General features: G+C 32.8%; 1 protein-coding gene across 5 annotated transcripts; it reads left to right on the top strand.

Annotated features, from left to right (window-relative positions):
* The first annotated feature begins 2,841 nt into the window (after positions 1-2,841).
* On the top strand, positions 2,842-16,757 carry LOC106623903 (protein cortex). 5 transcript variants are annotated; one of them, XM_036371504.2, is made up of 7 exons: positions 2,842-2,864; positions 3,713-3,850; positions 3,909-4,155; positions 4,284-4,466; positions 7,610-7,990; positions 9,005-9,154; positions 16,247-16,757. In XM_036371504.2, the coding sequence occupies exons 2-7, from the start codon at positions 3,737-3,739 to the stop codon at positions 16,519-16,521; spliced, it is 1,350 nt and encodes a 449-aa protein (XP_036227397.2). In that variant the 5' UTR covers positions 2,842-2,864; positions 3,713-3,736; the 3' UTR covers positions 16,522-16,757. The 5 variants fall into 5 exon arrangements, with proteins under 5 accessions (XP_036227397.2, XP_069967596.1, XP_036227395.2 ...); XM_036371502.2 differs by lacking the exon at positions 2,842-2,864 and adding an exon at positions 3,034-3,253; XM_036371503.2 differs by lacking the exon at positions 2,842-2,864 and adding an exon at positions 3,280-3,395.
* The last annotated feature ends 7,472 nt before the right edge of the window (positions 16,758-24,229 follow it).

The following is a 24,229-nucleotide window of genomic DNA, read 5'->3' as shown; positions in this document are numbered from 1 at the left end:
AGAAAAAAATAATTTTATTAGTGTCGGAAACATTCTATCTCATAAAACTTGCTGGCTAGGGTGAGTATTTCATTTCAAGAGCCTAACGAGATCCATGAAGTTTTACTTCTATCGCCTAGCTTTCTAGGCCGTTTGATTTTTTTTCCGTAGAAACGAATTAGCTGATTATTCTCACGAGATAGGTGATTGCTCTCTTACAATCCAGGTATTCTCGATATTTTGTAGTAATTAAAATAAAAACTTGAATATATTTGAAAAATTCTTAAACTATCTCAAAATTACAGTCGAATATAATTATTTTTAAATATAAAGGTAGAATATTTTTAAGAGTTGGATTTTAGTTTTGAGTTTTTACATTATAAAAAATGATATCTGAAAAGCTAAATGTGTGCAAATTTATGTATACAAATTGAGCAATGACAACATTGGTGAAATGAAAACAAAACAGAACAACTGATTTCTGCGTTGCCACTACGGGCATAACTTTTGACAAATTTTGTTTAATACGGGTGGAACGTCGGGGACTGGTTCTAACTTTAGTCATTGTCGAAACATATTCATACATGGTCAAGCCGCTAAGCGAAATGTGCCCTGCATGAAATTCTTTGTCATTATGAATGCTTAAGATTATGAATTACATTTTGTGTTTTACTTTACTTAAAGACAAGAAAGCGAAGGTTTTTAGGGTATAATATATTTATTTTAATCGCACAATATATAAATTATAAGGATTCACAAAATTTAAGATAACAGAGCTCTCCCTGGGTGTCCTTAATTTCATGCTCACCTACACAGTCGCAGTTCCTCTCATGCCGACCACTGATATATATGTAGGATAGTGTTGCCAGAAAATTTTCAAGAAAAATCCTTAATGTAAGGATCTTCAAAAATCTACCAAAGTTAAGAAAAAAATCTGTTTTCAAAACAAATATCATTTTAAAAGATTTTAATAAAAGTAAGTCTTCAAATTAATTTATAAAATAAAAACTTATATAACTTAAATTATAATAAACAAACAAAATGTTAAAAAGTTTATACATTTTTATTACTTAAGTATTGTATGTAAATTGTAGTTATTAAATGTTTTAAAATGTCGTTTGTTTTTAAATAATCTTTCGTGCCACTCAAAGTTTTGGTGTCCAGCTGGTTATGAGTTTTACTTTTAACTTAATTTGAGAGAAAAGTCTTTCCGCATGCGCTGTGGAAACCGGAAAGGTCAATATGTTCCAAAAACTTGTTTTTTAAGTGAAAGAAAAACGGAGGGTCATCAAATTTTTTTAAGTTAAAAATAATAGCCAAAAACGTTTCCATTTGTGAGCTAAGTCCATATTTTTATACTCTTGCAACATATTGTGCACTTGTTCCATGGCAAAAAAGAAAGGACGATCATGAGATGATAACCCCTCCCCAATACGTCAAAGACATGAAATTTTACATCCGAGATAGTACGAGAGTACTTTATAGAAGCCGTGGTTAATATTGGACGATAGGCGTGGCACTGCCTACATTTAGGTAGAAACCCATTTCTTGGAACCCGCTCTACCGATTTTAAACAAATTCGGTAGGTGGCATTATTCTCACATTCTTATGCCGCAGTGTAAAAATTGGTGATAGCGGACTACAACCACAAATACTTCAAATGTAACACAATTTTAAAATCCAATTGATTCTTTCACTTTCCAGTATACAAAGTAAACACCAATGAATGTATCGGGATAAAACATTGCACGAATATTGACTTTGAAGTGTGCCAGCTTATGACCGAAAATTATATAAATCGAAACAAAACTATTTAAGCTCCCAGGTACCGAAATTATGGATCCTAATTCTTATTGCGAACTTTTAATCGAAAATATCTGTCAATCCTTGGGATATATTATAGAAACTCAGAGAGAATATTTATCTGATATCAGTATGCCCGTGTGCCAAAAATGGGTTGGATCAGATCCTATATACCTCATTCTCGTAATATACTATATACCTAATAGAAAAATTTTCGAACTTCCGGTTAACTTTATTTTAGTTTATTTCTTTATTTTTTATTTAATTTATTTGTTTTTATATAATTTAATTTTTTTTTTATTATTATTATTTTTATTTATTTTTTATTGTATTTTATTTTATTTTCTTTTCTTTTATTTTCCTTTCTTTTTTTTTCTTTATTTATTTATTTAATTTAATTATGTGGTTTCAAAAATGTACATACAAACTTGCACTTAACAAACAAAAGCTTGCTTTTCCCTTACAATGAAGCGCTCCGGGGCCACAATCCCCAAACCCCAAACCTCGAAGCTCCCTCTCACAAACCGCCCAATAATCATCCCAAATAAATAAAGGGATTCACCAAGTGGGGTAGGATCCCCTTTTTTCTAATACTCTCGTTATTATTCGTACATATAGAGCTGCTATACAAACTGTGCTATCAAAATCAAGATCTTATAAGAAAACTTGAACCTGCGAAGGATATTATAGCTTCGTTGCCGCCGAAGTTTACGTTTTATCTTATTTGAATAACGATTACCCGAATATGTTAAACTTACAAAAATATAGCAGTGGAAAAGCCTAGCAAAGCAATGAAATAAACAAAATGATTGGAGATTTTGGTTTTCTTAACTTATTGAAGTGTAGAGTCTATGTACTGTAATAGTTGACGACTTTATGTTTAATGGAAATATGAATAAATGATGGAGATTATAACAGGGAATGTTTACATATGTATGTACATACCTATTGGAAATACTACATAAAATATACCTATGTAAATATGCTATCATGCATATGGTTTGTACACACTTGATTGCACAAACTGTACAATTATGAGAGTGTAAAAATACTGCGTTTCTGAGGAAATTTTTCTTAATATTGTAATTTATACATTTATTCTAATTTATTAAAAGTTTACTATATTGTAGGTAATTACTTATGAAAGTATTTTCTATAGACTAGTGTTGTTTATTTTATACTCACCTACATTTATTTAATATAATAAAATAATATATATAAAATAGGAAACTCTGTCCTGTCTATTAACGGCTTTTGGACTTAGTAAACATTTTTATTGGTCTCTTTTGTTATACCAACTATTGATCAAATATTTTTAGAACGCGAAAGCAATGTTAATTTGATCGGTATGAACGTACATAGTACTACTCGAAATTGTTTTAAAGCTGAAATGATCGCTAATCTAAAATCTGGAAAGGCCGAGTCTTCTATTAAAAAACGTGACAGCCAATGGGAAAATGAGGTTGTGCAGGTGAACAAAGAATTTATATCTAATCTCTGAGGTTCTCATAAAATTCATCATTCTGTCGAAGCCGACTTTAAATTTGTAGCAAGTATCAAGACACCTGTGACAAATAATAGGATGTATTTTTGACCAAATAAATAACAATGGTGTAAGCGACAACATATATGTATATTAAATATGGTAGGAAAGAAACCTACATTATAAATATTAAAAATCCCTTTCACTTTAAAGTACAGACCACAGATACAGCTGTCATTTAAACTAACCAATCAAATCGTTTTCCTTATTAAGTAACCTTAAATCGACATGAAGGTAGTTTAAATCAAGCAACGTGGCTAAACGTATTTGTTGGATTTTAGATTTAGTTGTACATATATAGTTGCTATAATAAATGCAACTGTGAAGGGTATACATATATTATTCGGCGTAGAAGAAGTTAACATATTTTCTTTTGTTTCGATTTAGAACCTCAGAACCTCATTTCCCGATATGATTGCTCTATCTTATGGAGATCGATTTATACCCCGTCGATATTATTGCCAACACCTAAACAAAAATCTTAAGTTTGCAACCAAGAATATGGAAAAAGATGTTCTAAAAGTAGTATGTAATGTACCATTGAACAAAAATTATGATTTTTTAACAAAATTTACTCATTTAGCGTTTTTCAGCTAATTACTGGAGACAAAATAGTCTGAAGATTGCAATCAATAAGTCATTTGAGTTGAGAGAAGAAAGAATTCTACAGCTTAGTGACCAAGTAGTAAAAGGATTGGAAAGTCGCTCCAATATACTTGGAAGCCTTGATACACATAGTGGTGAATACGATTGGCGGTGCATTCCGCGTTCAAAACCTCTAGCATTTGCTGAAACCACACACGACTCCCCTGGTTTTGATTCGACGTTCGGTAATATTTAAGATGTTTTACTTGATAGTTATTTACGCTGTCTATTCAAAATATTTTTCAATAAACTAATTCATATATATATATATATATATTGTGCAATTTTTTCTAAACACTTAATAATTTTCTAGATCCAAATATGGTGGATTGGTCGGTGAATGGACAAATTGTAGCATCTTTTGGACAAGACTTGATAATTTGGAAACGTACTGATGATGTTACTATGTTGTTCAATGTAAAAAGTATAAAGGCTTTGGCATTTTCACCGGATGGTAAGACTCTTGCGATTGGCTGCAAAATCAACGAATATCCAGGTAAAACGTCACAACTTACGTGTACATAATTACAAATTTTACAAATATTTAATATAGTATATGGAATAAAACACAACACAATTAAGTAGAACTAACTATCGAATGGTTCGAATATCTCCGATATCTGATAAAACGAAATCAGAGATAATATACAAGAAGTTATAGTTATCATGTAGTTCTGAAGATATTTGGTATACTATTTTTGTGGAATACGTAACTACGTTCACTTATTAGTGATTTAGTTTCTACAACAGAAATATGACTCAATTCGTATGTCTTTATGAAGATACAAGCAGTTTTATCGACATACACAAGTAATGATATGTACAGTCCTGTCCACTTGTTTTGAGACAATAATTTTTATAATAGACCAGTACGTTATGGTGTAACCGAACATTTTATAATTTCGCTACATTCAAGGATCAAAGCTGGGAAAATAACTTCAGGTGTTGACAAAATGTTATATTAAAATTTTTTTTATATATATATCGTATATAGTCAACCTGAAATTCGAAATTCTTTATATTGGGTGTACGGGGGCTAGGGGATGTTTTGACTCGGTTTTACGCCTTTTTGACAGAAGGGCACACTATTATTAGAAAAATATTTTCTCTGAATTTAATAATACATATATCTAAAAATTTACCTATATTTTAAATAAAATATCAGTTACAAACTAACCTCAATGTCGGTATCTGTGAGCTTGAAAAGTTACGATCCGATTTCGACAATTTTTAGATGTAAGATGCCACGCTCTAAAGACACTCTCTCTACAAATTTTTTTTGCGATATCTTCTTTTAAATTGACTTATTCCATATACAATAAAATGGTCAATATGTGAGTTATTTAGTAAAGCTTGGAGAGCATTTTTCTCTTTACTTGGTGCCAAAAACGAGACAAATTTTGCCCCTAAATGATCTTGGGGACTCTCACCTAAGGTGGCTCTACGAAACTGTAGTTAAGCCAATAATGTTCTATGGTGTGTTCGTCTGGGGGAAGGCGCTCGAAAGGTCCACACTGGCTAAAAAGCTTGAGCGGGTCCAAAGAGCGGCGCTCATCGGAATCTCCGGTGCACTGCGGACCACACCTACAATAGCTCTTAATGCTATTTTAAACATAGCACCGGTGGTCATTGCCGGTAAGTGCATTGCTTCGAAGTGTGCTCTAAGGCTCAGGGAAGCTGGGCTTTTGAAGAGGTCCGAACAAGAACACTCCGAAATTCTTTCCTCCTTCAGCTGTATTCCGGAAAATTTAGATCACTCTGTCACTGAGGCCACTCGAGGCGGCTCCTTCTTCGCTCATATTCCAACGAGGGACATGTGGATGGGAAGAAGCCGCTGGAGAAGAGGCGCGGTGAGCTTTTTCACGGATGGATCAAGGCTAGGAGGGAGGGTTGGAGGGGGGTTTTCTGCAAGGAGCTCTCCGTCAATCTTAGCTTCAGGCTACCGGACCACTGTAGTGTTTTTCAGGCGGAAGTGGCTACTATCAAGGTGGCGGTAGAAGTACTGCCGCGTAGTGCAGCCTCGTTTGTAGAAGTGAGCATCCACTCCGATAGTAGGGCGGCAATACTAGCTTTGAGCGAGAGAACCGTGCAATCAATTTCCGATTTCTGATTATTTGATTGACCTTTTCCTGGTTTACCCATGATTTTACATAAAGTCGCTTTGGATTGAGTTTATATCACATATTTCTCATTTTAGTACATTATGTTGAATTTAATATAAATATTGACGGTTTCGTCGGATAATGACTATGGAATTCTGTCTGGAATTCAAAAGTTTTATACTCTTGTTACATGTTGCTACAGAGTACAATACTTTTGTTCCTCTAACGGAAATATATGTATAGAGTTATATATATAAATGATAAGGTTAACGAAATGTGTTGAAATCCGGGTGACTGTCTGTCCGTCCGCTTCTTTGCCTGTGTACGTCGTAACTTGAGTAAAAGTTGAGATATATTGATGAACTTGCTACATATGTTCTTTGGCACCCAAAGGTACTCGGTATTGCAGATGGACGTAATCGGACCACTTCCCTGCCCATAAAACGCCATTAAACGAGACCCTATAGTTCCATAATTAAGCACTAAACTAAGATATCGAACTGTAATATGGTACAGGGGATCAAGGTAACAAGGGACACCTAGTGACAGAAATTTTTTTTTTAAAGTGGGAGTAGCCCCGCTCCCTAAGTGGTTTAATGTACAAATCATCCAAGCCGCTGAAGCTAATTCAACCAAATTTTCTAGGAGGAAGTATTTTTAGCACTTTTTCATACGCTGTGAAAATGGCAACAAGCTTTATCTTTCACAACTAGCATGGTAGCGAAGGGCTTATAGGACCCGGTGTAAAAATTGAACAATGAAACATTTCTCTCAGATACTAGGCGAAATCAGATGATAAATCACGCCGACTTCCCGTATAACATAACTTTAATTTCATCTGATTCTTTCACTTTCTAATATACAAATACTTGTAAAACATCAATGCAGTTAGCAGAGTAAAAATTTGCACAAATAGTACCCTCAAGATGTTTAATCATATGTCCTAAAATTGTCAAAATCGGACTATAACTTTTCAATATAATAATAATATAAATATTTTCGAACTTCCGGTTGACTTTATATCGCATCTATGGTATAGGTCAATATGTAAAAAATCTTTATGAAATTCGGAAAGAATGTTTTTCTAACAATAGTGTATATTCAGATTGTTACTTATGACTGCAATACTTCCTACTTTTAATTAAAATATATTCGAAAACCTTAAGTTGTCCTTCCTTACTTATTAATAGTTATTTCTTTTTAAATTTACTATTTGTAATGAATCGATCAATTTTTTAAGCTCGATAATGAAAATTACAAGGGAGTAGGTTGATATTTTTCGTTCTTTTGTCATCCAAAAATTGGAACATTTTTATAAGGTGTAATGGGGCACTTATATAATGTTGCCATATAATGAGGGAACATTTTAATCTTGAAAAGAAAATGCTATAAGTGAACTGGAGTGTATATATTATATTATATATTTATATACACATGTTGGTACACACAAATATAATATATGAATTTAACCGCTTGCAAAGAGTATTTAAAATTATTTTAAATTATACATTTGAATAATAATAATTATTTTTATTAGTTTTAGAATTGTGGAAAGTTGTTAATTCAACAAAGTCTTTGGTCATAAATGGAAAAGTATTCTCTGCAGACCACTCAGACTTGCATTGCTTAATATGGAACCACTCTGGATCACAAATTATAGGCGGAACAGGGTTGGGGTGCTTATATGTTCTCTCTGTGCCGGATTTAAAAGTAGTAAGAAAGGTTCGGCGTCACAAGTTGCCGATTAACAGAATAATGCTGTCACCGAATATGAGATACATTGCCAGCGGGGATACAAGTGGAGATATCGTCGTATATAATTGGTGTTCCTGTGATGTATATCTAGTAGTTTGTTCAAAACGCAAACTGCACACTCATTTTGATTGGCACCCTTGGAATGGAGATGATTTGGTTATAGGTAAGTATTTAAAGTAGTTGCTACACTTAGACAATTAGATTACATTAAAGCAAATAATAAAATTTTAATACTCGTATCGTATATTTATAGCTATATTACAGTTTTCATTTTTATACTCTCGCAATTTTCAAAGATCAAAGTCAAAATTTTTATATTAAAACTAAAGTTAGAATACCCTTCACCAATGAAAAAGCTTTCATATAACATAAGAACTTCATTTTGATCGCTCAGTTTTTATGGCAGCTATATATTATTAATGTGATTCGATAGCAGCGGTTTCGACAAATGAGCGGCTTCTTCGGGAGAAAAATATGTGTGAAAAATTGTATCTCAAAATATCTCAAAAACTAAAAGTCTACTTTAGTATATACAGACAGGCAGACGGGCGGACATGGCTAAATCGACACAGCTCGTCACGCTGATCATTTATATATAAATTTTACGAGTATACTGTCTCTGACGTTTCCTTCTGGGTGTAAGAAACTTCGTAGCAAACTTAATATACCCTGTTTAGGATATAATAATAAATATCTTGGAAACAAGATGTATTAGATATTTTTTAGAATTATTCTGAATCATTTACACCTCGATTATGAAGAAAATATGTTAAACTTAAAGAACAAACACTTACTGGTGTAGTCAATCCGATTTTTGTGAAAGGTATTTATTTGTATGCTTTATTTTTTTCAATAAAAGAAACTGAATAAAATTGGTTCCAAAATGGAAAAAAAAATTATTTATTCATAAAAAAAGTCGAATAAATTCAACATTTATCACATTAGAAAGCTTAGAAAAAATCGTAAAGAATAGGCCGGCTAGTTATGGTACTTTTTCCAAAAGTTGAAATTTCGAAAATTCATAGCTTAAAAATTTTTCATATTGAGTTGAAATAAAAAAAATATGTTTCCAATATTTTGCTTCAAAGAAGACGAAAAACAGTTTTTGTACGAAAAAAAATTTTGAATGTAATTTTTCGATGGAATGACCTGTATATATCTATATATGTATTTTAAGCCGAAACGGCTCCGGCATCAATTGTAGTTCTACACGTCCCAAGCAAAGAAATAGTGGCATACTACCAGAGGATGGACCGAAGAATTATTATAAGCTATATCAGCTTTAGTAAAATTACGGCTGAACTTCTTGTGAGTGTTTCCATGGCAGGTAAGTTGAATCAGTAACTCAGTATATTTTTAGAAATGATTTTTTTTATCATATTGACAACACAAAAACAAATGGTCTCCAATTTAACAAGCAAATTGGTAGCCTAAATCATTGTTTGTTTGTTTTTTTTTTGTTTTCGATGTGTTTATGTATGTTACTACACACTGTCATTCACTTGTATATATATCTATATAGATTTTTATTTATTTCATTTATTTATCCCAGGATACAAAGTAAATATTACATATAAAGTATGCACCTATAGAGGTGTTACAAAACACCTGTACATAGGCCTGGTAATATTAGTTTGTTATAATTAAGCACTAATCTATAAATAAAAATGTCATTTATAATTGAAAAACAAAAGAAAACATAGAATTGTTAATATCAGTGTCTACAATCCACTCAGTTATTTTCTTTTTGCTTGCTTTATTTTCAATATTTAACAATTTTAGAGTCAGCGGTAACATATTGTAGTGTGCTATATATTTCGAGTCTTTGTAAGATATCTATTTTTATTAATCTTTGGTAACTGTAACAGTTTAGCCTTACCTTTATATTCATTAAATACCTCTCTACAATCGGAATAATGATAACATAATGACTCAGAAATAAATTTCTTTTTAATACCCAGTACGGGTTTTTATCACATAAATGATTAATTAATTTATCTCGTATTTTTATTAAAAATTTGTAACATTCTTATAACTACCCCCAGGCAATAATTGACTGATAGTTGACTATACTATCAAATAATGCGTAATAAATTGTTTTTAGTGCTTTCTTTTTCATTATATTTTTAAACTTTGAGAATATAAATAGAAAATATCTAGTTTTTTATGACTTCTTTGATTGAATATCCCATCTCATGTGACTATCAAAATATATACCTAAGTCTTTACAATTATCAGTTCTTTTAATGGTCTTATCATACATTTTTAACTCAAAACTTTCTGGAATACTGTCTTTATATGAACCGAAAGTTATATAGTTATTGTTCAACATTTAGAGTTAAGTAATTATTAACATCCAATTCCTTATTAAACTTAACTGTACATTCATTTGTGATTGAGCTTCCGCCCAAGATTTACCTATACATTTAACTATTGTATAATCTGCATAAGCTGATAAACAGTTTTCAGGTAGTTCCTAAAAGATATTATTTACATATAGAAGAAAAAGCAGTGGTCCCAAGATTGTACGTTGCGGCACCCCTATTTGAACTTTACATTATTTCCTTTTTACCCCGTTAACTTTAACCACTTGATATCTGTTTTTAAGGTAGTCACGAATTAAATCAACAGCGGTTCCTCTGATTCTATATTTATATAATTTATCCAGCAATAAAACATGATCTACTGTATCAAAAGCTTTCGCTAAATCCAGGAATCACTGTTGAATTATTTTTATCAGTATTAGTGTATATAAAACTGGTAATTGCTACTATTCCATCCTTAGTGCCTTTATTTTTTAAGAAGCCATATTGGTTTTTCGCAATAATTTTTGAGTCTGTTATGAAGTTATAAATTCGTTTATGAATAATTTTTTCAAAAACTTTTGCTGTATTAGAAATTAAGGATATTGGATGATAGTTATTAGTTTTATGTTTGTCTCCTGATTTATAAATTGGTAGGATTTCTGCACATTTTAATCCATTTGGCCATATTCCCATAGTCATACAGTTATTAAAGATAAATTCCAATGGTTTACTAATAAATGTACTTATTATTTTTAAGACTTTAGTGTTTAGTGTCAATTCCAACTTCCCCAGCTTTGTCTTTTAGGTTTCTGATTACTTTTTCAATTTCTTGTTCATCAGTTGGCTTAACAAAAATTTATTTAGCATTATTTTCTATATTATACACCGTACTGTTATCTGTTTTTTCATTTTAGCAGCTAAATTTATACCCATATTACTAAAAAAAATTTACAAAAGTATCAGCAATTTCGGCAGAGTTAGTGATCTTCACATCATGTTCGATTAAGTAGTCTATATCTTTAGATGCCTTTACATTTTTACCTAATTTATTATTTACATAATTCCATAAGTCTTTACTACAATTAGATTTACTATTTATCGAATTATATTTGTTTTAACGAACATATTATCTATACATGATCCATCCTCACTATAAGGCCTGGTAATATTATTAAAAAACGGTACATAATTCATATCTTAAACACTTGATAGTAGTAGATCTGAGTGATAGTCTACATCATTTAAATTTATATTGAAGTCTCCAACTAATATATGGTTTTTAATCTTAGAATTAGTATCCATGTATTTCTTTTAAATTGTTAATAAATTAATTCTCAGGGATGTCATGACACCTGTACATTCCAGTTACCTTTAAATTTAAATTATTGTTAATACTTATACATGTAGAGAGAAAATTGCAACGCCCGATAGTATCTACGGATGTGGAGTGTTTTAGAGCATTTGAGACATGCATTATTACTCCATATGCCTTATTTATACTGCTTTGATTATAACGTATGCTATAACCATTTAATGAATATAATATATGTTCAATTAAATTCCACGTTTCACTACAAACTATAACATATGGTTTACATATTCGACTTTTTAGCAAAAGTTCAAGTTTTTCAAAATTCGCATTGAGACTACTGACAGAGAATGTTAATAAATAGAGAAGGCGCAAATGTTAAGAAGTACTAAATTGAGCTTTTCACAAGAGGGAACATCGAAAAATAAAACTTCGACTCTTTTGAAATACGCATAAAGGCTATAAAAAGACACAAAGAATGTTCTTAAATGAATTATGCGCATCTTGATTTACATTTGCACATTACAAAAAAATCATAAATTTTGTAATTTTAAATAAACCTTCAAATTATATAAGAGGATTATTGGTTAAATCCGCAGAATTTACAACAAAATAAGTAATTATAAATAAATTCATCAACACATTTTTGTGCGTTGCATGAACAGTATCTAATAGGCAAAAGATAGCAATAAAATAGTGGCTAAGCGGCCGCGATTTCGCTTTACGGTGGCTCAGGTCGTAAGCGTGAAGGAGTTAAGCCATTCCCAATACAAACGCTTAAGTTCGAATCCTGCAAATCATAAATGTTAATTTTTATTTTATTTTATTATTTGAGATTTTAGCTAATTTCAATTCAATTACTTTAATAGCATATTTTACTTCCTGAGATAATTCAAATTATCCAGGAAATATGTTCATATGTTTAGGTTTATTGCATATTCCCTTATTTATGCGTATTTACACAAATGTGACAATCACACATACATTCATAAGTACACGACGCTGAGGCTTGCTTCTTCTAGCCTGGCACAAACAATGACTTTTGTCAACACTTTTTGTTTTTTCCAAGAAGCAAGTTGAACAATGGCATGCAAGGAGGAGTCTGGGGTGCACTGCCATAAAATTTTATTAGCTATATTTTTATTAATCGAATTTTTTTTTAAAAACCTTTAAATAAATATGCATTTAATGTAAGTATATTTTTACGTAAATATTATAATATTGCGTAACTAAGCCCTAAGATATCAGTATTTCTCAATACAAATTAATCAATATAATAATAAAAAATAAATCCTCCGTTGAAACGCCTCTGTCCATGATGGCACGCCATGGAAGTAATGTGCGAGTTCTCACGGAGACGGGGCGGAGCAAAAAATGGGGTTCTGACAAGAGGTTTAAAAAACCCAAATGACAACATAGGATTTTCAGTGATAAAAAGCGTAAAATTGAAATTTTGCTGATTTTACTGAAGCCATCCATTCTAATTCAATTTCATTAATTTTTATTTAAACATCATTTTCGCGCATTCGCGGTAGGAATTCCATATGAAAACCAAATTTGGTTGACCAGGCGCACAGAAAAAAGAGCGCAATGCAGAGTTATAAACGACCGCACTTCGTATTGTAGCATACGCCCGTTCCTTATGAATGAATTTGTTGGCGTTGTAATATGAAATATGTAGAAAACAAGCTTAATCGAATCTTATTGGTCGATGATGGTGCGTCTGCTATTTTTTTTTTGTCGCTTGCGCGAATTATTGATTTTTTTACAAAAGGCATATTGAGGGATATACCTACATATCTACATACATATGTGTACATATATGCAAATATATTTGGACATGCGAATGGAGGAAATGCAATTTCAAGAATATTCATATATAAATTGATCATTTCAAACTAGTAAATGACAATAGCTGTTTGAGCTGACAGATTTGAATATATTTATTTGTAATGTCTGTCGTGCTGCATGTTTAGCACAGCTCGTTTTTGCAAATTCACATCAAATATTTGCCTGAGTTCACATCCTAGCACAGATGTAGAGGTTTTATTCCTTTTTTAATTTTTATAAACGTTTTTTTTTTTTTAATTATTTTAATTTAAAATAAATATTATATATAAATATTCTTCAAAATCTATTATTTCTTTTTGTTATTCTAACTTTACCAAACACGCATGCCAAAGAACATCTGCGCATACATATATTAGTCGTTCCTTTATAAGGTTGTAACAATTTACTTGGTTCCTTGTTAAAGTGGTGTAGTTTGTTGAGTTCGATTATCATGAGGGGAAGCTACCTTTTTGATGTGGTGTAATTGAACTTTCGAATTTGCGCATTTTCGTTGTTCCCTTTTAATGGTTTACATTTTAGCACAGCTAACATTTGCGCCTTCTCTATTTATTAACATTCTCTGCCTAAAGCTAGCAGATCCTAACTGCAACACTCCCGCTCAAATAGATAGTCTAATAGGCAGCGACCTTATACCGCAAATAATAATTGAAAATGTTGAAAAAATTTCAACCACCCTTCTAGCCCAAAACACTATATTTGGTTGGATTCTAAGTGGACTAGTTACAGAACCAGTTTCCACATCAATAACTCAAGTTGACGAAAACTCTAAAGAATACGTTAATTCACAATTAAGGAAATTTAGGGAGTTAGAAAAACGCCAATTCATATCAATTACAACCCCAGAAGATCAGTATTGTGAAGACTTCTACAAAGCCACAACTACTCGATCAAATAATGGCCGGTACGTCAGATGACAACCACTAAATTCAGGCAGAAAAAACAAAATCAGAGTCCGTTCTGACAAGATCAGTTTTTAAAAACACAGTTATGTAACTTTTCGACCCCGCAGAATGGCTCTTGCCAATAATGAAACAAAAATCATGCTTCAAAAATCTTGAGCTATGTGGCGCGCTACTATTGCCAAATTAGTGCATAGGCACTTAACATGACATATAACCAAATTGTCCCAAGAAAGTCGAAAAATGGACATCTCTCTTACTATAGTGCCTCATAGTTGCCTAAATTTTCATAATCAAATACAATTCAAAATTAAAGTTAAGGGTTCACCATACTTCCAATGTGATATAGTGACGCACTCAGACTTACAATCTAAGCGCTCATCATACGGGTAGTCTATGGGAAACACTTGTAAAAGTTGTAAATCTTACTTCAAAAAAGTGAGCGAAAATCACAAATCTCACTCTCGCAAGATCCCTCTTCAAAGGTCTCAAAGGAGCATCCATTCTGGCCCACCTGAGACAGGCCTGGAATCGCTAATTCTTAATGATGCTGATGGAATAAATAATATTTACAGAATCTCAACAAGAGGCCAAAGAAAGACAAACCTTGGAGATTGTGTCCTTACTAATAATTCCGTATATTGTAAAAAAAAGAGCGAATACCATGAGTTGTAAAACAAATTCAAGTAGAGAGTAGATCAACATGACAAATCAATAAAATTGCTTACCGGTAGCACATTTAATTACATACTAAATATGTTTTAAAACCAAAGCTGTTTTCAACGCTTATAGCATGTATGCCACGCCCTAGGCTACTCTACCAGCAGTACGCTGAATACGTGTAATACTAGGCAAAAATTCGCCTAGGGGGCCCAGGATGTTTAAATGAGATAAGCCTCCCCTACCCATACACACCACTCTACTCGGAAAAAACTGGCACACCCTAGTATAACATTCAATTAGAAAGCGATCCTGCGCTATTCCTTTTTTCGTTGATACTCCTGCGCCACATCATTCGATACGACTCCCTCCGCACGCGTCTAACTAGAGCAGGTATCTTGTCACGCGTTTCCAGATACACTGGCGATTGGACCGACACGTCACATCGTTTCGTCAAAGCAATCCCGCATATTTTTCGATATCAGTTTTGTAATAATTGTGTTACTTAATAATAATTATGCGAAAATAAATATAAATAATATTATTATATAAATACCCGGAGATTTTCCTTAACATCAGTGCGGTAGTGAGTAGAATATAACATTTCAAATATATTGGTGAGTTCTCCAAAAAATGGGGTCCCCATCTAATTATGGTACTGGTTTGCATACATAGATAGTTCTTGGCTTCCCAAAAGGACAGAAACTAGTCTGAAAAATGTCTAATTTATGCCAATTATATAATAGTTTATTAATGAGTTACTTTATTATATAAAAAAATTACTGCAATTATGGATGCAAAAGTTATAAATTATATTTACTTCTATTTAGTTAATTGATGAGACTGGTACATTGACTCCTCTCAAAACAGACTTAAAGCTTACCTCGTCTAACCATTTGTCATACGTTTGCCCGAAAGTTTTTATCGCTTTAAATAGTAAAGTTTGTTTCCCTTGGTGGAAAATAGTTTTTCTTTTGTCCAACACTGGACACAATGATACGAAACTTTGTGATTTGATATCAGTAGATACCACGTCGACAAAAGGTCAAATAATTAAAAATATTTGTTTTTACTATCTTATTTAAATTTTTTTATACTCTTGCAACATGTTGCTACAGAGTTCACCTAAAACTAATGGGGATAGAAATGGAATTATATACATATATATATGTTAATAGCTGTAAAGTGATTTATTCTCAGTTTGGTTTGGCAATTCATCAAGAAAGATAAAGGTATGACTCATCTTGTTTAAAATTAACTGGTTGTCAATTTTCCCTTACACTATATTTTTAAATATTATATGATTTAACATTTGCCTTACTTCAAATAAATTTTCAGCAGGAGCGTTTTGTATCAGTACAGTGTAAAAACAATTTTGAACTTGTTTCTTAAAGGTGACGATGGTTGCTGGGATTTTAAAATACTCGTCATGTCTTCCTTGAATCGTGTTGTAGATTTGCTATGCATTCCGGAAAGTGGAGTACGTTTCGTGGTGTGGAGCCCTGATGGAACCAGATTGGCGACATCTGGCAATGATGAAACATTAACAATATGGAACTTTTGCTCCGAAAAGAGAACAGAATATGGTCCGAATATATGGAAACAAAATACACGTGAATTGAATTCTAGGTTTGGTCCCGTATTTAAATCGTGGAATTGTCTCAAGTAGCTTACTGATCGAAGATGTGATGGAAATATTTACACTTTTAAATGTAGGTGAATTCTGTTGATAGTATTTTACATATTGTTGCAAACATATATACGTACTTATTATTTATTTATATTTAGAATTTTATGCAAAACTTAATATGTTTTGCTTATATCTATTTTTGGAAATTTTTTATTGTAGCTCGTTTGTTTAAAATATTCAAATTAATAATAAAAATGACAAATTGTTGAACCTAATTCATCCAAGATATATACCATACATTTATGAAATTGTTACATTTGAATGAAAAAAAAATTAAAGATATTATTTACTGCAGTGACTATTAATCCGGGTACTGTACGAATATTTGTAATTAGTTATATGAGAATCTCATTCAGCTTTGGTCGCCTTGTCATGCCGAAGGGGCTTAAGTAATAGTAATGTGTGCAACCCAAATGTGCTATTATGCTGGCAACAGTCACTGACGCAGAACCGTAGACCGAATCAGCTAATACGACCTATCTTATGAGAGCGCAAAGTAAATGAACACTCACCACCGCTTCTACCGACCATAAGGTGGGATATTCGTGAAAATTTGATTTTTGAAGTGAAACTTCTTTGCGCTCGTTGGGCTGTAATTCCAGTATCGAATGAAACGAAAAAGCGACAGTAATAAATGGATAAGGCGCAAAAGTTAGCTGTGCTAAAATGTAAATAATTAAAAAGAAACATCGAAAACGCGCAAATTTGAAAATTAAATTACACCACGTCAAAAAGGAACCCTCCGCTCTTTAAAGGCGAACTCAACAAACTACCCCACTCTAAGAAGGTACCAAGCAAATTTTCACCACCTTATAAACTAACGGCTAATATATACGCAGATGTTTTTGGCATGCGTATTAAGGAAAATTAGAATAACAAAAATCAATAATAAGTTTTGAATAACATTTATATAATGAGGGAAAAATTAAAATTAAATTAAAATAAATGTAATAAAAAAGGTTTATAAAAATTAAGAAAGGAATAAAACAACTCCTGTGATAGGATTTGAACTCAGGCAATATATTTGATGTAAATTTGCAATAAGTAGCATTCGTCATGTACTTCTTTCAAATTAACAATTTGTATGTGAATATTCCTTCATTCGCATGTCCAAATATATTTGCATATATGTACACATACGTACATATGTATGTATGTCCCTCAATCAGAGAACTTAAAACAACAATAATTTAGTTTTTACCTAATATACATTCCTAATAAATATTTTGTATTATAATAATAGAGATTAAATTCATTACAATATATGTACATATGTATATGTACATACACATAGCCAATAAGGTCTGCGTTCACCCGACACTATTTTTTAAGTAAAATAAAAGCACAATGTAAATACATCTGTAGGTAATTCAGTTCAAATTTTCTACATGTATTTCTTCTTTATATTTTTAAGTTAAAAATGCAAAAACAAAAATGTATATTTCTATTTTAATTTTTGTGATAACGGGATTGTAGTGTAAGGATAAGTAAACATAGGCACCATTAAGTCTGCGTTCAGCTTTAAAATTAGTTACAAAAGTATTAAAAATGATAAAGAAAAATTAAATTCAATATTTTGTTGGATAAGCGCGTTGTTTTAAAACTTCGCTCCATCGATTTGGCATTGATCTTACCAACTTATCTGTTTCCTCAGCTGTAATATAGGACCATTCTTCTTTCATAACACTTCGCAAAACCTCTTTACTTGTTATTGTATGCTGGCGAATTATTTTTTCCTACAGATCCCATAGATGCTTAATAGGATTGATGTGATTGAGGGGGCGTTTTAAGTTGTCTAGGAGCATTTTACAAGAGCCAAAGTCTAACTATTTCCGCAGTATGCTTCGGGTCATTATCTGGTTGGAACCAAAACGTCGAAAATAATCCAAGATTCTCTGCACGTTGTTTCAAATTGTTTTTTAAAATGTTCAAATAACCAAATTTAACCATTGTGGATTCAATAAATTCAAGCTGACCCACACTACCAGCCGCCATGCAACCCCACACCATAATTCCGCCACCTCCGGGTTTAACTGTACCAAAAAGATTTTACTTTTCAAGGGCTATTCCTGACTTGGGCCACACAATTTGTCGACCTTTTATGTGAAACATGCAAAATTTACTTTTATCCGAAAATGTTACTTGTCTCCAGAATTCCGGCGATTTATTTATATATTTATTGGCAAACTCAATGCGCTTTCGCCTGCTTACAAGTGAAATATATGGTTTCTTTCGAGCGACTCTACCATGATATCCAGCTTTTCGTAAAATTTTTCTAGCAGTTTCGGCACAAATTGTGTTTTTAATGGTTATATTTACGTTTTCAATAATCTTTGTGAACGTAATTCGAGGGTACCAAATAACTTTCACCATATTTATTATTTTCCGTTCTTCCCGGGCTGATAATATTTTCGGACGGCCAGATCGCTGTTTTGACGTTAAAATTCCGGTTTTTTTTAAATTGTTTACGATGCGCTGGACAGAAGAATACGTTCTTCCAATAGCTTGCCCAATTTTTTGAAACTTTCGCCATCTTTCCACAACTTAATGATAATTTTTCTGTCCGACAGACTAATTTCGTTTCCTTTGGTTTCCATTTTTATACTCTCGCAACCTGTTGCTACAGAGTATAATAGTTTTGTTCACCTAACGGTTGTTTGTATCACCTAAAACTAATCGAGTTAGATATAGGGTTATATATATATAAATGATCAGGATGAAGAGACGAGTTGAAATCCGGGTGACTGTCTGTCCGTCCGTCCGTCCGTCCGTGCAAGCTCTAACTTGAGTAAAATTTGAGATATCTTTATGAAATTTGCTAGACATGTTTCTTGGTACCGTGAGACGGTTGGTATTGCAGATGGGCGTAATCGGACCACTGCCACGCCCACAAAACGCCATTAATCAAAAACAAATAACTTGCCATAACTAAGCTCCGCAATAAGATACAAGACTGTTATTTGGTACACAGGATCACATTACGGAGGGGCATCTGCAGTTAAAACTTTTTTTTAAAAAGTGGGCGTGGTCCCGCCCCTAATAGGTTTAATGTGCATATCTCCTAAACTGCTAATGCTATAATAACAAAATTCACTGGAAGCAAATATTTTTAGCACTTCTATTGACGGTGTGAAAATAGTTGAAATCGGGTGGCAACTCCGCCCACTCCCCATATAACGGTACTGTTAAAAACTACTAAAAGCGCGATAAATCAAGCACTAAACACGCCACAGACATTAAATTTTATCTCTGAGATGGTATAAGATGACTTTATAGGAACCGCGTTCAAAATTAGACAGTGGGCGTGGTCCCGCCTCTAATAGGTTTAATGTGCATATCTCCTAAACCGCTAATGCTATAATAACAAAATTCACTAGAAGCAAATGTTTTTAGCACTTCTATTGACGGTGAATAGTTGAAATCGGGTGGCAACTCCGCCCACTCCCCATATAACGGTACTGTTAAAAACTACTAAAAGCGCGATAAATCAAGCACTAAACACGCCAGAGACATTAAATCTTATCTCTGAGATGGTATAAATTGGCTTTATAGGAACCGCGTTCAAAATTAGTCAGTGGGCGTGGCACAGCCCACTTTTAGGTGAAAACCCATATCTTGAGATCTGCTCAACCGATTTCAACCAAATTCGGTGCATAACGTTCTTTTCATGTTTCTATGTCATAGTGCGAAAATGGGCGAAATCGGACTACAATCACGCTTACTTCCCATGTAACACCATTTTCAATGCCATCTGATTATTTCACTTTCCACTATGCAAATCAGGTAACAATGATTATATCGGGGTAAAACTTTGCGTGAATAATGCAATTAAAGTATGCCATCCTGCGGCCAAAAATTGTCTAAATCGAACCAAAACTGTTCAAACCGGTAAGTACTAAATATGTGGACCCCAGTGCCTATAGTTGACCTTCTACCGAAAATATCAGTCAATCCACAAAGAAATCTCAAACGAGTATACCATTTGACTTTGCGAGAGTATAAAATGTTCGGTTACATCCGAACTTAGCCCTTCCTTACTTGTTTTAAATATTATTAAATATTTTAAATACTTGTATTATTAATTATATTAAAACACAACAGAATCTACGCAAAAAGAACGAACAAATTCATGAGAAGTAACGGTATATCCAATTCAAGCTAACTGAACGCAGACTTAATGGTGCCTATGTTTACTTGTTCTTACATTAAAATCCCGTTATCACAAAAATTAAAATAGGAATATACATTTTTGTTTTTGTATTTTGAACTTAGGAAGAAATATGTGCAGAAAATTTGAACTGAATTACCTATTTACATTGTGTTTTTACTTCACTTAAAAAATAGTGTCGGGTGAACGCATATATATATTGTAATAAATTTAATCTCTATTATTATAATACAAAATATTTATTAGGAATGTATATTAGGTAAAAACTAAATTATTGTTGTTTTAAGTTCTCTGATTGAGGGGTCCGAATGACCGGACGGAAAATGGATTACAACCACGCCTATTTTCCATATGACACCATTTTAAATTCCACTTGATTCTTTCACTTTCCCTATGCAAATCAAGCAACAATGATTATATCGGCGTTAAACTTTGCGTGAATAATACGTTTAAAGTATGCCACCTTGTGACCAAAAATTCTCTAAATCGAACCAAAACTGTTCAAGCCCCTAGGTACTGAATATGTGGACCCCAGTACCTATAGTTTACTTTTTACCGTAAATATCGGCCATTGTGTAAGATATATAATTGAAATTCATATATGGAATAAATAAATGAAACTATCGATAATAGTATGTCTTTGTTTCAAAAATGGGTTGAATCGGATCAATAGTTCTTGTAGCCCTCATATATCTAATATAAATATTTTTGAACTTCCGCGTGACTTTATACCGCATATGTGAGTTATCTCAATGAAAATGAGAGAGCGTGTTTTACTGATAACAAGATCAAATCGGGTGAAAATTTTCCTTAGCCCCCATGTAACTAATATCAGGATTTTCGAACATTCGTCTGACTTTACTCCATTTGATTGGTGATGGTATGTGAGGTACCTTAATGAAGTGGGAGCATTTTATTAGTCTGTGGCATGTTAGTAGTATGTGGTATTGGAAAAAATTAATAAAATCGGGTTAATACTACCCTTAAATTCCATATCCTACTTATAATGCTTTTCGTTATTCTAACCGACCATATGTCGGCCAGTGAGTATTAATATTTTTTTTATACTCTCGTAACCTGTTGCTACAGAGTATAATAGTTTTGTTCACCTAACGGTTGTTTGTATCACCTAAAACTAATCGAGTTAGATATAGGGTTATATATATATACATGATCAGGATGAAGAGACGAGTTGAAATCCGGGTGACTGTCTGTCCGTCCGTCCGTGCAAGTTGTAACTTGAGTAAAAATTGAGATATCTTTATGAAACTTGGTACACATGTTTCTTGGTACAGCAAGACAGTTTGTATTGCAGATGGGCGTAATCGGACCACTGCCACGCCCACAAAACGCCATTAATCAAAAACAAATGAATTGCCATAACTAAGCTCCGCAATAAGATACAAGACTGTTATTTGGTACACGAAATCACATTAGGGAGGGGCATCTGCAGTTAAAAGTTTTTTTTAAGTGGGCGTGGTCCCGCCCCTAATAGGTCTAATATGCATATCTCCTAAACTACTGAAGCTATAATAACAAAATTCACTGGGAGCAAATGTTTTTAGCACCTCTACCTACGGTGTGAAAATAGTTGAAATCGGGTGGCAACTTCGCCCACTCCCTATATAACGGTACTGTTAAAAACTACTAAAAGCGCGATAAATTAAGTACTAAATGAGACAGTGGGCGTGGCACAGCCCACTTTTATGTGAAAACCCATATCGTTAGATCTGCTTAACCAATTTCAACAAAATTCGGTACATAACGTTATTTTAATATTTCTATGTTATAGTGCGTAAATGGGCGAAATCGGACTACAACCACGCCTATTTCCCATATAACACCATTTTCAATTCCATCTGATTCTTTCACTTTACACTATGCATATCAAGCAACAATGATTATATCGGGGTAAAACTTTGCGTGAATAATACGTTTAAAGTATGCCACCTTGTGACCAAAAATTGTCTAAATCGAACCAAAACTGTTCAAGCCCCTAAGTACTAAATATGTGGACCCCAGTGCCTATAGTTGACCTTCTACCGAAAATATCAGCCACTCCACAAAGAAATCTCAAACGAGTATACCCTCTGACTTTGCGAGAGTATAAAATGTTCGGTTACATCCGAACTTAGCCCTTCCTTACTTGTTTTCTATTTTTTGCTTCTGTGATTTTCACTCTCACTTCATATTTAAGCACAAGCACTTTTTACTAGTAATGACAGCGGATTCTGTGTCTCTGGCTATCAGGGATAAAGTGATGCCCAACTCTTTCCAGTGTCAGTGCGTTTTTTTATAACAATTTGTATTGTAGCCAGATCGGACAAAATAATAATTTTTGGGCTTTTAAATTAAAATACCCTACATTTATTAAGATTAAATATTATTATACATGTATCCGTTTAACATGCAGAAACTATTTAAACCCTTTTTTGTGATTTTGTTATATATTTAAACAATTGATTTTTGAACTGTCAATACATAATCAAAAAAATAAATGTATTAGCTCTCAATTAATAAATTTTTTTTTTATAATTTTCAATTGAAAATTAATACTACTAAGCATGACATCACAACAGATTTCATCATATACATACATTTCAATTTCGTGCTTTCTTTCATTTTCGTTGTTTTACAATTTTTGTTAGTGATTTTGAACTGGAACAGCAAACCTCTGTGTTCAGACCTCCTGAACTTTGACAGTTGCCTGAGTTCAGGAGGTTTTGACGTTTAGCAGTTGTGCTCTCATTTCCAGTGAAAGATGAGTTAGGCATCTCTGCTGGCTATCTAAAATGGAACTGCTCGTAAGCATTCGGCTTTATTCTTTATATATCCCATAGTTCATTCATAGATATGCGAGAATCTATGTTTCTCTATCTGTCTCCTAATATCAGCGCCACTAGGTTCAGACCTCACTCAGCAGTAAAGAGTCTCCCTATCTGTGCTAACAGGCATTGCACTTAATTGCTCTTCCCAGGAATGATCGAGACTATAGACGCCAGAGAAATTCATCTGAAATGGTGATCCTAACGGTCGCCAAAGAAATTAATATGAAATAGCAGTTCGAACCGTTGCCACAGAAATTCATATGTACACATATTATGAAAGTCGATCACAACCAAATGTTGACATAATATCTTTCAATTTCATAATTTTTTTTTTCCAAAATCAGGAGTACTCAATAAACGGGAGGTTTCTTTACAATTTGTATTTTTCCACAGTTCCTAATTCTTATTAAAATACTGGAAAAACGTGTCGTCGAAAATTCTGAATTGCGGCTGCATGTATGAATAACTGAGGTTTTGTGCAGCCGAAATTTCATAACATTAAACACTTTTACTATTTCCGCAACATTCCTTCTAACGCATCTAACACGTACTTAAAACAAGTGTAAAAAATTGTTAACCTTAATAATTTTATATATGTATATATTATCGCTCCCGCGAGTCACAAAGCAACCGAACCCGTACTAGTAGCTATTCGCGTGGAGTCGACAGGGTCTCTATCGAAGGGTGATAA

Source organism: Bactrocera oleae, chromosome 6 (assembly GCF_042242935.1).
Source record: "Bactrocera oleae isolate idBacOlea1 chromosome 6, idBacOlea1, whole genome shotgun sequence".
In the NCBI taxonomy this organism is placed as follows: Eukaryota; Metazoa; Arthropoda; class Insecta; order Diptera; family Tephritidae; genus Bactrocera; species Bactrocera oleae.
This window is presented reverse-complemented; position numbering and strand designations above follow the sequence as displayed.